The 13,794-nt window shown below is 45.7% G+C and overlaps 1 protein-coding gene across 1 annotated transcript in view; it reads left to right on the forward strand.

Annotated features, from left to right (window-relative positions):
- Window positions 1-13,794, forward strand: part of ANKH (ANKH inorganic pyrophosphate transport regulator) — a 142,297-nt gene that overhangs the window by 95,040 nt on the left and 33,463 nt on the right. The window contains exons 5-8 of the mRNA XM_004274481.3: window positions 1,996-2,166; window positions 4,370-4,504; window positions 6,616-6,708; window positions 10,393-10,488. Of these exons, the coding sequence (XP_004274529.1) occupies window positions 1,996-2,166; window positions 4,370-4,504; window positions 6,616-6,708; window positions 10,393-10,488 (495 nt within the window). The remainder of the gene's footprint in view (window positions 1-1,995; window positions 2,167-4,369; window positions 4,505-6,615; window positions 6,709-10,392; window positions 10,489-13,794) is intronic.

The following is a 13,794-nucleotide window of genomic DNA, read 5'->3' on the forward strand; positions in this document are numbered from 1 at the left end:
TTTCTGGACTGGGCAGAGGAGGGGTTGGTCTTCACATATCCATTTTTCCTCCAGTGTGTTTTCAGTCTCTAAACATGACCATCTTCATTTACACTGTAGGTCTGTGTATGTCGAATCTTAAGCTTGCGGCAGACAGACTAGTCTGTTTGCATATTAGGGCTCCCTAAGGCCTCTGATTAGTTAGAGAAATAAATGGGCATCTTGGTCACATTACAGAACGCAATCTTCTGTTCCAAACACAATGGATCCTTCACCAGGTTTCCCCCAGCTGGTCTTTGCATCCCTCAGTTAATACGGTACATTTGTTCCACTGGGAAGCAACAGGCATGGAGACAGTCACGGGCATCTTTATTTCCATCAATGGGCTCCACTGTATCCTCGGTGAAAGTGAATGTGAGTGTGTGATCATGAGCCTGAGTGGACACTCACGCGCCCATGCTCTGGGCAGCCTGGTCATGTCCACGCAGCCAAGCGGTAGCTCTGTCCCCTGCATCCCCCTAAGGGCCTCTCTGTCCCGTTTACCGCTTTGAGAACAGCAACCCGGGCACAAGTGTCGGTTTGTGCTACCAGCAAACCTCCTCTAACGTCTCATACTATTATCTCGTTCAGAAGAGTTGCTCTGGATTACCCTGCCTTTCTCTGTCCCCTGTGGCAACTGAACGCACTCATTTGATGAACTGTGCTCGTTCTCCAGCTTCTTTTTTAACTTTCTGTCATCACTGATTTCTTGAGAATGCAGTGATCCGGGTACGCCTCCTTCGGTCAGGATCATTTAGTGGTGGTAGATTTCACAAGCCTATCATTCCCTGGATATTTGGCTGTTAAGATTGATGTAGCCCCCCCCCCCAAATTTAAAAATGAAAACTAAATAAATAACTAAAAGAAGGAGGGGAAAAATGGATACTACTTAACAAAATTCTCTAAGGACAAATACAAAACTAATGTAGGACTGATATTCAGCTGGTTCTTACCATAACAGCCAGGCCCGTTGTCTGTTCTGTTCAGTTGTTCAGTCTGTTAGTAAATATTTAGAATATTATTCCTGAAAATAATCAAACAGATTCATTGCTGTAGTGGATAGAAAATGGATGGATGGGGTTCAAAGGTACTAGGTAGACTTTTTATAAATCTTGATATTTAATCACTGTGTTCCTCTTCAAAATAAATTAAACAAATAATTTTTTTAAACAAACAACAAAAAAATAATTGATGTAGCCCGGACAATCTCTCCCCTCCCCCATTACCCTATTTGTGCACTCAGTACGCCTCAGTGGTCTTCCAAACATGTGAATCCCAGGAAGGACTCTGGACAGAGGCGGGGCTGATTCTCTGATTTCTGCAGGATGGGGGGTTAAATACATTGAGAAATTTGCTTTAGAGCCTGTACTGTTCAATAGAGATTGACACTTTACTATTATTTCAATCCCTCTTGACTTTGTATTTTTTGACCTATGCCACTTTTGTAAGTTAATATCTTAAATTTTAATTATCTTGTTTTATAATAATTAACATTGGTGCTTTGCAACATTTTTAGTGGATTCCATGTTATAAATGTTAATGTCCATTTTTCTGTGTACCATCATTGGTCACTGTTCTATCCTTTGTGGAAGGTCACTTAGGTCCTCTGGTGTGGATTACATGTGTACATCGATAGGGCAAAGCTCTTCTGCATCCTTTGGGGTCAGGGAATCCAAAGTTTCTAGACTTTTTTTAATCGATAACCTTAACCAGATGTGCAGTTGCCTTAAAAGAATCTTAATGATGAATATAACAGAATGATCGTGTGCTCTTCCAGTGAATCCCAAATGCATGACCCTGAATTCTCCGAGAGCAGTATTGAGCTGTAGCCCAATACAGTTTCTGTTCTCCTTCTCATCAGTGTCAAGGTTTTCGCTCAGAGATACATCTCACCTGGGTGCAAGAGGTGGGGCCGCGCTTCCATTGATTGGTTCCGTCTTCTCCCTACTGACTTGTTCTTGTTTCCCCATCTCTCAGGTCGTTTTTGTCGCCATTTTGCTTCACAGTCATCTGGAATGCAGAGAGCCTCTACTCATCCCCATCCTATCCTTGTACATGGGTGCCCTTGTGCGCTGCACCACCCTGTGCCTGGGCTACTACAAGAACATCCACGACATCATCCCGGACAGGAGTGGACCGGAGCTGGGGGTAGGTCCTTAGACCTCGAGGACGTGCTCTCTGTACATCCAAGTGGAATATAGTTTCACCCCACACGTGTGAAATGAGACATCAGTGTAACAACCACATGCTCTGGGATGTTATATCTCAAGGCCAAGTGCTTCATAGTGTCCACAGGGAAAGACAGTTGGAGAACTGATGAACTCTGGAGACGAAAGAGTCCTTAGAGGTCACTCTCCAGCCTCCTTACCTCCATACGAGGAGACCAAGTCACAGTGAGTCATGTCAGTCCAAGGAGGAGACACAACACTGACGTCCTCCTTACTCTCTGTTGTCAAAAGGAAGTCGTTCTGTTCTCGACAGAGATTTTAGGACCCCTGGTACCACTGAACTCACATTTGATTATTTTTAATTTCACACCAGGGATCCAGGCTGTGTTTGTACTTTCTGTACTGGCCAAACACAATCACTCATTCAGGTGCCTTCTATGGAGGGAGCAGAGTATTTAGGTACCACAGGACAACACAGGAAGTTTTTAAGTACGGTCTCTGGCCTCAAGCAGCTTTACGTCCCATTTGGCTTATCCAGCACAGCAGCAACATTCAGACATGAACCCAAGAAAGTACAGAGACTGCAATGGGAGTTCAAGAACTTCTCTCACGGAGGCTGAGAGAGGGTAGATAGGAATGAGGTCTAAAAAGCCCCCCTGATGGAGGCAGAGCTTGGCCTGTGCCTCGAAAGGCGAATATGGTACAAGCAAGATACAATCTTATACAAGTGACCAAAGCGTTCTTTTCATCATCATTATAAACAGTATCTGATTTATATGTTTGCTAATTTCTCTATCCTGAGGTATCATTTGGGTTGGTATCCATCTAGATATAAGGCAGATATGCATGATTATGTATATATATATATTTTATATATATATATTTATATAAATATGGCCCTGAATAAATTACCACACTCCACCCCTTGATCCCACCTTTGACCACATGTTACTTTTGCCATGTCAAAACAGTAATTGCGGGACTTCCCTGGTGGTGCAGTGGTTAAGAATCCACCTGCCAATGCAGGTGACACGGGTTCAAACCCTGGTCCGGGAAGATCCCACGTGCCGCGGAGCAACTAAGCCCGTGTGCCACAACTACTGAGCCTGCGCTCTAGAGCCCGTGAGCCACAACTACTGAGCCCGTGTGCCACAGCTACTGAAGCCCACGCGCCTAGAGCCCGTGCTCCACAACAAAGAGAAACCACCGCAATGAGAAGCCTGTGCACTGCAACGAAGAGTAGCCCCCGCTCACCACAACTAGAGAAAGCCCGTGCGCAGCAACAAATACCCAACGCAGCCAAAAATAACCAAAAAACCAGTAATTGTATTGACCACCCACCTTGATCTGAGGTCAGGCCATCAATAGTATCAGATCTAGGGCTTCCCTGGTGGCGCAGTGGTTGAGAGTCCGCCTGCCGATGCAGGGGACACAGGTTCGTGCCCCAGTCCGGGAGGATCCCACATGCCGCGGAGCGGCTGGGCCCGTGAGCCATGGCCGCTGAGCCTGCGCGTCCGGAGCCTGTGCTCCGCAACGGGAGAGGCCACAACAGTGAGAGGCCTGCGTACCGCAAAAAAAAAAAAAAAGGGGCGCACATCTTTGCTGTAGAATTCTTAATAAGTCGCCTTCTCATTACCATGCTTTTGTTTTGCTTGTGCTTCTGAACATTTACATGACTTCTGTCAGAGCTTTGAAAATAGGAACCTCTGAGTAGATTTATATAGTGCCCAAATAATTAGGCACATTTGTGAGCAGACTGATTCCAAAATAAAGTATAACCATGTTTTACTTCTAAGAGTTACGTCTTACTGACATGGCTTCTAGCCATTCAGTTTGGTAATTTAAACAGAAACTAATTTCCAGCCTGTTTCTTGGGCTATGAAGTTGGGTTCTGCTTGGGTTAAAGTTGCCCTGTTTGGAAAATAGGCGTTTGGATCCATCAGGCTTAAATGTGTGTTTTGATTTCACAGTAGCTTGCCAGCTGTCTGAGTTCATTTCTATTAAGACTGTACATTTTACTTTAATTCAATTTGGCTTGTCTACAGAGGCTTTTTCTATATTATTTTTAAGTATAGTGAATTGACTCATGATTGATATCGAAAGAAAAGGCTTTGACTCTGAATTGTTTTTTTCTATTCTGCTTCCAGAGTTCAGTGAACTTTTATCCCCTTTTCTTGATGCAGGGAGATGCAACAATAAGAAAGATGCTGAGCTTCTGGTGGCCTTTGGCTCTCATCTTGGCTACACAGAGGATCAGTAGGCCAATCGTCAACCTCTTTGTTTCCCGGGACCTTGGTGGCAGTTCTGCAGCTACGGAGGTAGGGCAGCTTCTGGGGATGTGGGTACCCACTGTCGCCGTGTAAAAACTGGGTGCGGGGGAGGTGGATTACAAATTTGTTTCCAATTCCTCTTGAGAGCTCAAGAAATTCTGTGATATTAAATTATGTGACACCTTCACACAAGGAACCCATAAGGATCTCCATCAGTGACTTAGAATCATGTGATTTTATATTTATTTGAATATGGGAGAAAATATCTCCTTCGTCCTTCTCTTTTACCACATGAGAAAACCGAGATTAAGGACACACAACTAGCAAGAAGCTGGGCTAGTGTTAGAATCCAGATTTTCTCTCTCCACTCAACGGCCTCTCCACTTTCCCATGGAGTCAGCATGGTACCTCTTCGCAGTAGTTGCAGAGGACAGCGGAACATGCCATGCGCAGCAGCAGAAGTGAAAGTACCAGGGGGTGAAGGGCTGCTGCCTCCGTTTTGACCCACCTCGTCTCACCTGTCCTTTCTCCACCTCCTGTACCGAGCCTACCATGGCTTTATGTACTCTGGCAATCTGCCCTCCTCCAAAGGAGGGTCTCCATTATTTACTCAACTCAAGAAACTGATCTGGAAACTGGCAGCTCCACTTCTTTCCATCTTTCAAGTATGGTATGAACAAGTAGAATGATTTCATTTGTTTCCTCCTCCGCTGCCCTCTGGAGAATTAATTGTCTCAAGAACTGCTGATCCTTCAGGAAGGCTGGTGGCTACCCATGAGAGCCTCCTGTTTACACATTGCCCTTGAATACACTGTCAGCATGTTTCCAGGCTGAGGGCTGCTGCCAGTTTCCATGTCCTGGGAAGCAACTCATGTTGGCTTGGAACAAGCAGCACATAAATCACAAGCAGAAGGCTTTCCCTTGTCTCCATTGGTTCCTGGATTTTGTCTGTTGAATCATGAATGCCATCTGGGCTGGCTTCTGTAACAGAGCAGCTTTTTTACTTCAATACTTCAGTTTCAGCTGCCCAGTAAAAAGTGTGGGACCCCCATCACCTGTGTGCTAGAATTCCATCTTCCCCTAAGAAAAACAAGACGTTATACATTTGAGCCATTTCTAAATGGCCTCAGTGCACAGAGACAGACCTTGGCATTAGGGTGACAGAACTGACATAAATCGATCGTCTGCTTCTGATAATGTCGGCACTTATGGACGTTTCACTGACTCCCGACACCCCTGCACGATGGGTGTCGTTATTCTCATGGTTCTGCCGGAGGAACAGAAACGGGGCCTGAGAGCGTTCGTGCTTCACACAGCTGGGAAGTGATGGTTTGAATCCAGGGCTGCCTGATGCCACCACCCGCTCCTCACAGCAGTGTCTTCACCCGCTGGGGACCCACCTCGCTCACGGTCCTGGCATCACTGTTATGGTCATTAGAACAGACGAAGCCTGATTCCTCCTGTCCTAGCTAGTTAGGGAGTTGAACTTTGCCAAAAATGTAGGGTTAGGTGCTCTGTTTTAAATTTTCTTCCTCTTCATTCACCTAAGAAATGAAACTCTCATTTTCATGGAAGAAGCTGTGAGCCTTCCTATGAGAAGTATTAATTTAGTTTTCTTAAGTTAAACATCAAAATTGGGCTCTCCTGGCTGAACAGATTGAAAGTGAGTTGAGTTGGATGGAGGATACCATAAAGCCATCGACCAGCGCACACCGTCAGCTTCCCTGGGGGGTGGCGTGGAGGCAGAGCGGTGGACGCTAAGTGCAGAGTCTCCAGAGAGCAGGGGTGGGGCTCAGAATTGCATTTTGAGACTCAAGAATTGGGCTAGACTAGAAGGTTTGGTTTAGCTCAGTGAGAATTTGGTGGACCTGGGTTGAAATCTTGGCTTCTCAGGCAGTGATCTGGACCCCTTCCTCACTGGATTCATGTAAAACAAGACTCATCCCCCTGGTCTCAGGTGCACAGCCTGGGTCCACTCAGCCTGCTCCCGGGATGCAGGGGAGCCCCTGCCCCTTCCTCCTGCTGTCACCCAGGGTGGAGTGACCTGTCAGTGGGGACCACACCCGAGATGGCTTGCTCTGCCACGTGGCAGACGGCAGGCAGTAGCTGGACACAGGCTCTGCGGATGCCCTGCTAACTGCCGGCTCTTCCTCTTGCAGGCCGTGGCAATTTTGACAGCCACATACCCCGTGGGTCACATGCCATATGGCTGGTTGACGGAAATCCGTGCTGTCTACCCTGCTTTTGACAAGGTGAGAACCCCATGCGCCGTGGTTTCTGAAACACACTCTTTAAAATTAGCGTTTGATAGACAGGGATCGCCGTTGACGGGCGCAGTGGTGTTTCTAATCTCACCTCGCTCTGCAAGATTAATGAGGCTTTGGGGCTGGCGGAGGAAACTCAGAAAATAACAGAGGCGAATTTACACTTGCCTTGATGCCGCTCCCATGATGCCTCTGCAAACCGATACTCACTTCAAGGTTATTCCTGTCAAGAAATTATTTGCAAAAGGGAAATTATACTCTCCAAAAATTTTAGTATATTGTATTTCATTTCTCTTTTGTTGTTTTTTAGTTAAACCGATACTTTATAGCAGATGTGAAGGTACAGGAAGTTCGGTGCTTAAGTTCATAAGCTTAAGGCTGTCTTGCAGGGTGCTGGGGTACATGCACACCCAAGTTGTCCATGCAGCAACCATGGGTCCAGGCTGGTTGGGAGGCAGCGCAGTTATTCCAGCTGGAAGCTTCTGGTGACGGCCACTGTGTCCTTCCACAGCTGTTGACACAGCCCAGGAAGGCACATACGCCTTCAGACCTGTAACCTGAGGCCAGGTCAGGACTGACCTGCGTGCAGATCATTTGAGAAATGCCTATTTCATTAAAGCTTAATTATTTGAACCTGTAGACTTGTATCCTGAAACAAAGAAGTAGAAAAACAGACCCCCAGCAAGATAGTGTACAATGTTTTAAAATAAAAAATAGGAAAGAAGCACAGAACCTGCCACTGGTACTCTTAATAGCAACTGTTTGGCCCTGAATTTCTATAGAACTAGCTCAGAGCCATTGCTGATATCATTTCATGTGATCCCATAAAGAGCCCTAGGAGGTGAGGAGAGGAAGCCTCTTCACCAGGGTCCCCAGCTGATTACGTGCCTCTATTCCCACACCTATAGTCAATCACCCACAAATAGCAACTCACCTCCAAGTGCTTCAGGGATGGCCCCCACGCAGCCTAACGTGAGAGAGGGTAGGCTATTGCCCAGAACTCTTTACCGGGTGTGGAACTTCCCCAGTAAACTGTAAGCTGGACCCTCCACTGATTGCCAACATTCATTCACAACATTAGGATGCAGAGCATTTCCGAAAAAATTCTTTTGATTCCTGCTTCCTAGGCCTTTGAGAGTGGACTTCCGAAGGCCTGAGTCATTTGCAGGAGAGAGCTGTGTTTGAGTGGGTTTCATCCACTCCATTGATAGAAATCAGTGTTTTCATGTCAAGGAACATGTGTATAGAAGTAAGTCCTCAGAAACCAAAATGGATATAAGTCATCTTGCTAAATGTCTAGCTCTTGGAATATAAGATTATATAATAAAACTCAGTAGCAGGTTCTAAAGTGTTAGAACCTCATAGCTGTGAGTGTCTCATCTGAAATTGTTTTTGGCTACATTGAAATAGTAAAGCTTAACAATACAGCGCTATACAGTTCCACTAAGAGCGTCCAAGATAAGCATTGTTTTATTCACCATCACAGAGGTTAGGCACTACAAAAAATTTTTTTTTTTTTTACATCTTTATTGGAGTATAATTGCTTTACAGTGGTGTGTTAGTTTCTGCTTTATAACAAAGTGAATCAGTTATACATATACATATGTTCCCATATCTCTTCCCTCTTGCGTCTCCCTCCCTCCCATCCTCCCTATCCCACCCCTCTAGGTGGTCACAAAGCACCGAGCTGATCTCTCTGTGCTACGCGGCTGCTTCCCACTAGCTATCTACTTTACGTTTGGTAGTGTATATATGTCCATGCCACTCTCTCGCTTTGTCACAGCTTACCCTTCCCCCTCCCCATATCCTCAAGTCCATTCTCTAGTAGGTCTGTGTCTTTATTCCTAAAAACAAAAAAATTCTTTTGAGGAGCGTACCTCTAGCCAGATGCTGGAGTTACTCAGAACCCTTTTGAAACCTCCCCCATTGTTGCCATGCATTCCACTGCGCTACTCCAAGCCATTCCCGTGAATGCCGTCTATTCACCCGAATCTTAAGACACCTCTGTGTGGACTTCCAGAATCTGCTGCACTGACAGTTGAAATCCTTAGCCCCCTTGTGCGTTCCAGAATAAGAGATTTAAAATTTCTCGCATAACTTCTGCTGTTTCTAGCTAAACAGTGAGCTGGGAGAGTTTTCCACTCATCCAAATTCTCTCTAATGTTCAGTTATTATATGCAAAAGACTATGTTTCTGCGAAAGAGCAGATGGGGCAAACAAGGTGAGACACAGATGCTAATCTAATGATATGTGCTAGTTTATTCCAACCGTACTTGCAGAAATATTTGCTATTTTAAAAATAAAAGCTCACCTGAAGGAGCTGGGGCCCGTGGCTGCCACCATGGGTGGCGTGTGCATTTGGAGGTTCCTAATTCTTCCCGGCCTGGCCTCCTTCTCGCCCAGGCCACTGGGGCACCACCCTCGCAGATCCTTGGGGGAGAGGAGATGGAGAGATATCCTACCTGCTGTGATTTGCACTGTGCACAGTCTGTTTTTCAGAAAAGCAGATGTGCTTTAGAGACCGGAGTTAAGAAAATGTCAACCCCTCCAGAGGTGGCATAAAGGGGAAGGGATTCGAGAGATTGCCTCAGCCTCTGAAGGGAAGCAAACATCAAAAGCTCTTTTGCAAGTGGGACCTGTAACACCTCTGCTTGTGTGTCTTTCATTGGGCTGGATATGGGAGCCAGGGGCTCGCCGTTTGTTCTTTTCTTTTTTTGAATTTTATTTTATTTATTTTTTTATACAGGAGGTTCTTATTAGTTTTTGTGAGTCGGCTCTGGGACTAATGGGATCCGTAAGGAGGCTGGCGTTGTTTTTCCTCTGCTGCCTTTCAAGGCTGAGGGCCGGACGCTCGTTTAGATTGGGTGATGGGCACGCCTAGCAGTGACCCTGGGATGGCCCCAGCAATCCCTCGGGCACGTGTCAGAGGACCTCTGGGCCGTCTGCATCATTTGCTTACATTTCAATCTAACAAAGCCTCTTTGAACATCTTCTCTACTCAAGAAAGATGGTGCTAAGTTGCAGGAGCTAAAGAGATGGGTGAGGGACTTCCCTGGTGGTCCAGTGGTTAAGACTTCACCTTCCAGTGCAGGGGGTACGAGTTCAATCCCTGGTCGGGGAGCTAAGATCCCACACGCCTCGCTGCCACAAAACCAAAACATAAAAAAAAGAAGCAATATTGTAACAGATTCAATAACGACTTTAAAAAAATGGTCCACATCAAAAAAAAGGTCTTTAAAAAATAAAATAAAATAAACAGATGGGTGAGACACACAGTCCTTTATCTCGGAGAGCAAACGTGCACCTCACAGGGCCTTGACACGTGCCCTCAAATACGGGCCCAGATGCCACGCCTGTCTGCAGAGCTCCAGGGCAGTCGGGAACTGCAGGATGGGCTGGGGCTCTGGACTAGCTGGGTGGGCACCCAGCGCCCAGGAGAGGGGACTCATTCAGAAGACACTGCCAGGCGTTCAGTCCAGAACCCCCTCTGGTTAGCATTCATGTCCAGAAACATGACAGCTGTCTGAGAGAGACTCAGAGTGACAGCTGTCTGTCAAGCTGTCACTTGACATCTGCACTTGAGATGCATCAGATACAACAGAAACGAGATGCTCTGTAAGGTGCACGTGTGGTCAGCCAAGGATAACGTGGAGCCTTTTCTTGCCCCCCTAGAATAACCCCAGCAATAAGCTGGTGAGCACGAGCAACGCAGTCACGGCAGCACACATCAAGAAGTTCACGTTCGTCTGCATGGCCTTATCGCTGACGGTAAGGAGAGACCCATCCCCGCCCCCACCTGTGTTTGTTTTTGGAAAGGGGGGTAATTGCCATTTTCAAGGGAGAGTTCCAGGAGTCCATAATACGATGTTGTGCTAGATTAGATAACAACCTCTTCGAGACATTTTCATCTCAAAATATGAGCGATCGTCGTTCAAGGAGGGCGTTGAGTCTAAGAATAGAGGGTCAACTTCTGGCGTTTCTAAGGGCTTCTTACGTGCTGAAGAGAGGCAGCCTTTGCCTTTCATTTTTCATACTCTTACTAATAATTTCCAGCCCATTTTTAAATACCCAGAGTCAACTCTATAACCATCTCTGTCCGTTTTCCAAATCTAATTGGTGGTGTTTGTTTCGCTGGTAAAAGTGCCTTTCCTCATACGTTTACGCTGATATATCCTCCCCATTTATTTATCATTCAACACTTGCTTGTCAAGCACCTACTGGATCCCAAGCCCTGCCATCTTCAGGGATACTGGTGTGAACAAGTGTGGATAACACCTCACTGTTGGCAGGGCCTGTCAGTGACTCTGCACAGCCTTAAATAAACAGCACACATCCTTCCTTTGTCAACTCCCCTGGGTAATTCAAATGTAAGAGACATAACGTTCAAAAAAACATGGAAAAGATTCCTGCATGCTCTGTAATCCAAAGCACATGGTGTATAATTTAAGGTTGTTTATGACATTTATCAACAGTCGTAAGAAAATAACATTTATAATCAACTTCACATCGTAGACTGTGCCTTTTGGGTTCTAAAGATGGAGATGAGAAGAGGATAAAAAGAAATAGGGGTCTTTTGAACTCAGTTCCTTGTTTGTTGTTGTGACTACCTGTGTCTTATTAAGTCCCGTAGCAGTTCTCCATTTTTATAGTACAATGTAAGAATGTAGCAGAAATGCCTGGGTGTGTGCAGCTCCATCATAAATGACTGATAAGGAGGACGTAAGGCAATAAGAGGTTTGGGGACATGGTGATGACAGGAACACACTGACCATGGTCCCTCTGGCCATTATCACAAGAACCACTTAGCTAGATAAGCCCTCATAGTGGTCCTTTGAAATCAAGCCCGACACACATTTTAAGCCTTTTATGGATTTTTTTTTTGAAAAACCCACAGCTTAATATTTGATCCATTGATCCAACACCGGAATAGATTGTATCAAGGGCAACACAAGTTATATAGCCCATCACCTAACACCTCTGACACTGAGTCATGACCTTGCATTCTCAGCTGTCCCATCACTCCAGCCCAGCCCTTCCCTCCAGTCCTTCCCTCCTGAAACTGGGAAACTGCAAGGGGGGTGTCAGAAGCCTATTCCAGGCCACGTCCCCGGGGTGGGGGGGATCTCTGGTAGCATGCCTGCCTGAGTCAGGACAGGTTGCCCCCGGCAACCCTGCTCTCCTGGCTGCATTATTTCTCCCTGTGGTGGGCAAGTTTTTCCATAGTTCCCTAAAATATTAGCGAAACACTGCACAACCTTGAAACCGTTCAAAAGAGTATTTGGGGGAAAAACAGAGAAGATTTCTGTCCCAGGAACAGACCTCAGCTTTTGGAGACTGTGTTAAGTGACCGGGAGTTGAGAGCTCAGCTGGTTTCGGGTGCCAGGCTCTGTTGACTGCAACCTCGTCCGTCGCCGAGAGCTGGGAGCTTCCGGTCGTTCCTCGCTCTGCTATCCAGAGTCCGGCCGGGCCTCCTCTCTCTGCATTTAAACCTCCTCCCGCAGCTGTGCTTGAGTCCAGTGGAGAACTTTACCAGACTGGGTTTAAGGATATTCCTTTCCTCCTTCAGTTCACGGGCAATAACCTGTACTTCTCAAACAGGAGCAACACGTGTATTTTGAAATGATAACCAAGTAAGATCTAGAAAAATGCTTTGATTTCCCATGTAGAGGTTTTAGTTACTTAATAAGTTCAATTAGTCTAATCCTACCATCTGTAACTAGAAGTTACAGATCTATCTTAGGGTAGATTTGTCACCGTAGAAACAGAGACACAGAATCCTGTGTTGGAAAGGAACTTGAAGATGAACTGATCAAATCCCATGATTTTTTAGTAAAGGAAATGACTCAGGGAGGATAAGAGGATAAGTGACTTGCCCCAGGACAGACCAGTACAGACCGGCAGACCTCGCTTTATTGCACTTCGCAGATAGTGCATTTTTTTTTTTTTACCAGTTGAAGGTTTGTGGCAACCCTGCGTTGTCAGATGATGGTTAGCATCTTTTAGCAATGAAGCATTTTTAAATTAAGGCATGTACATTTGTTCTCTAGACATAACGCTATATTGTACACTTAAGAGACTACAGTATAGTGTAAACATAATTTTTATATGCACTGGGAAACCAAAAATTCATGTGACTCGCTTTGTTGCAACCTGCGCTTTATGGTGGTGGCCTGAAACTGAACCTGAAATAGCTCCAAGGTATACCTGTAAATAATAAAACTTAAGTTTTTTTCCTTGCTTCATCGTGATATTCACTTTACTGCAGTGCTCTGGACCCAAACCTGCAGTATCTCCGAGTTCTGCCTGTAACAACGCCAGCTGGAAGCCAGACTTCCCAGCTCATTCTCTGGGGCCCTTTCCTCTGTATTGTGCTGTTTCCAACAGGCAGGAACAGATATCTGGCCCTGAGGCTCTGGACTGAGGCACTTGCTGCATGCTTGAAGCGGTGGTTTCTCCAACACTAAAAACAGTAGTATCTGAGTTTGCAGCTTATGGTGTGTCTCACATACATTATCCTTATAACGATTCAATCAGTCGGTCCAACATCTTGGCTAGAGGAATTGCCATTAAAAGATACACAGAAAAAAATGTTAGGGCTTTTTCCCCCTAAATTCAGCGTTTCACTGTCACTGTAAAGCATACACCTTTTTACAGTATTTATTCCTTCTTCACATCTATGATTCCTTGGAGGCTCTGAACTTCCCTAGGCAGGGTCTGTGGCTTAGTCACCTCTTATCCCCAGGGCTTAGCATCCTGCCCGACACAGAAGGGGCACAGCAAGCAGAACACAAATACATGACTCAACTAATACTTACCTGTGAGATAAGGATCAGAAAGGCACCGATGGCACCCGCCCCTCATGAGCAACAACCTCCTCATTTATACTCAGGTTATCCTATTTTGAAAGCTTTGAAGATGCCCTTTACTCCCAAGTCTATCTTCCCTTTTTTAATTTTGAAACTTCTCAGTGTCAGGAAATGAACATAGCAGAGCATTAAGATCAGCACGTCATGTATATTCCAGTGGGTGATACGGTGTACCAAGTACGAGCCTTCTGATGGTTCCACAGCTTTC

This window comes from Orcinus orca, chromosome 3 (genome assembly GCF_937001465.1).
Source record: "Orcinus orca chromosome 3, mOrcOrc1.1, whole genome shotgun sequence".
NCBI classification, from domain to species: Eukaryota; Metazoa; Chordata; class Mammalia; order Artiodactyla; family Delphinidae; genus Orcinus; species Orcinus orca.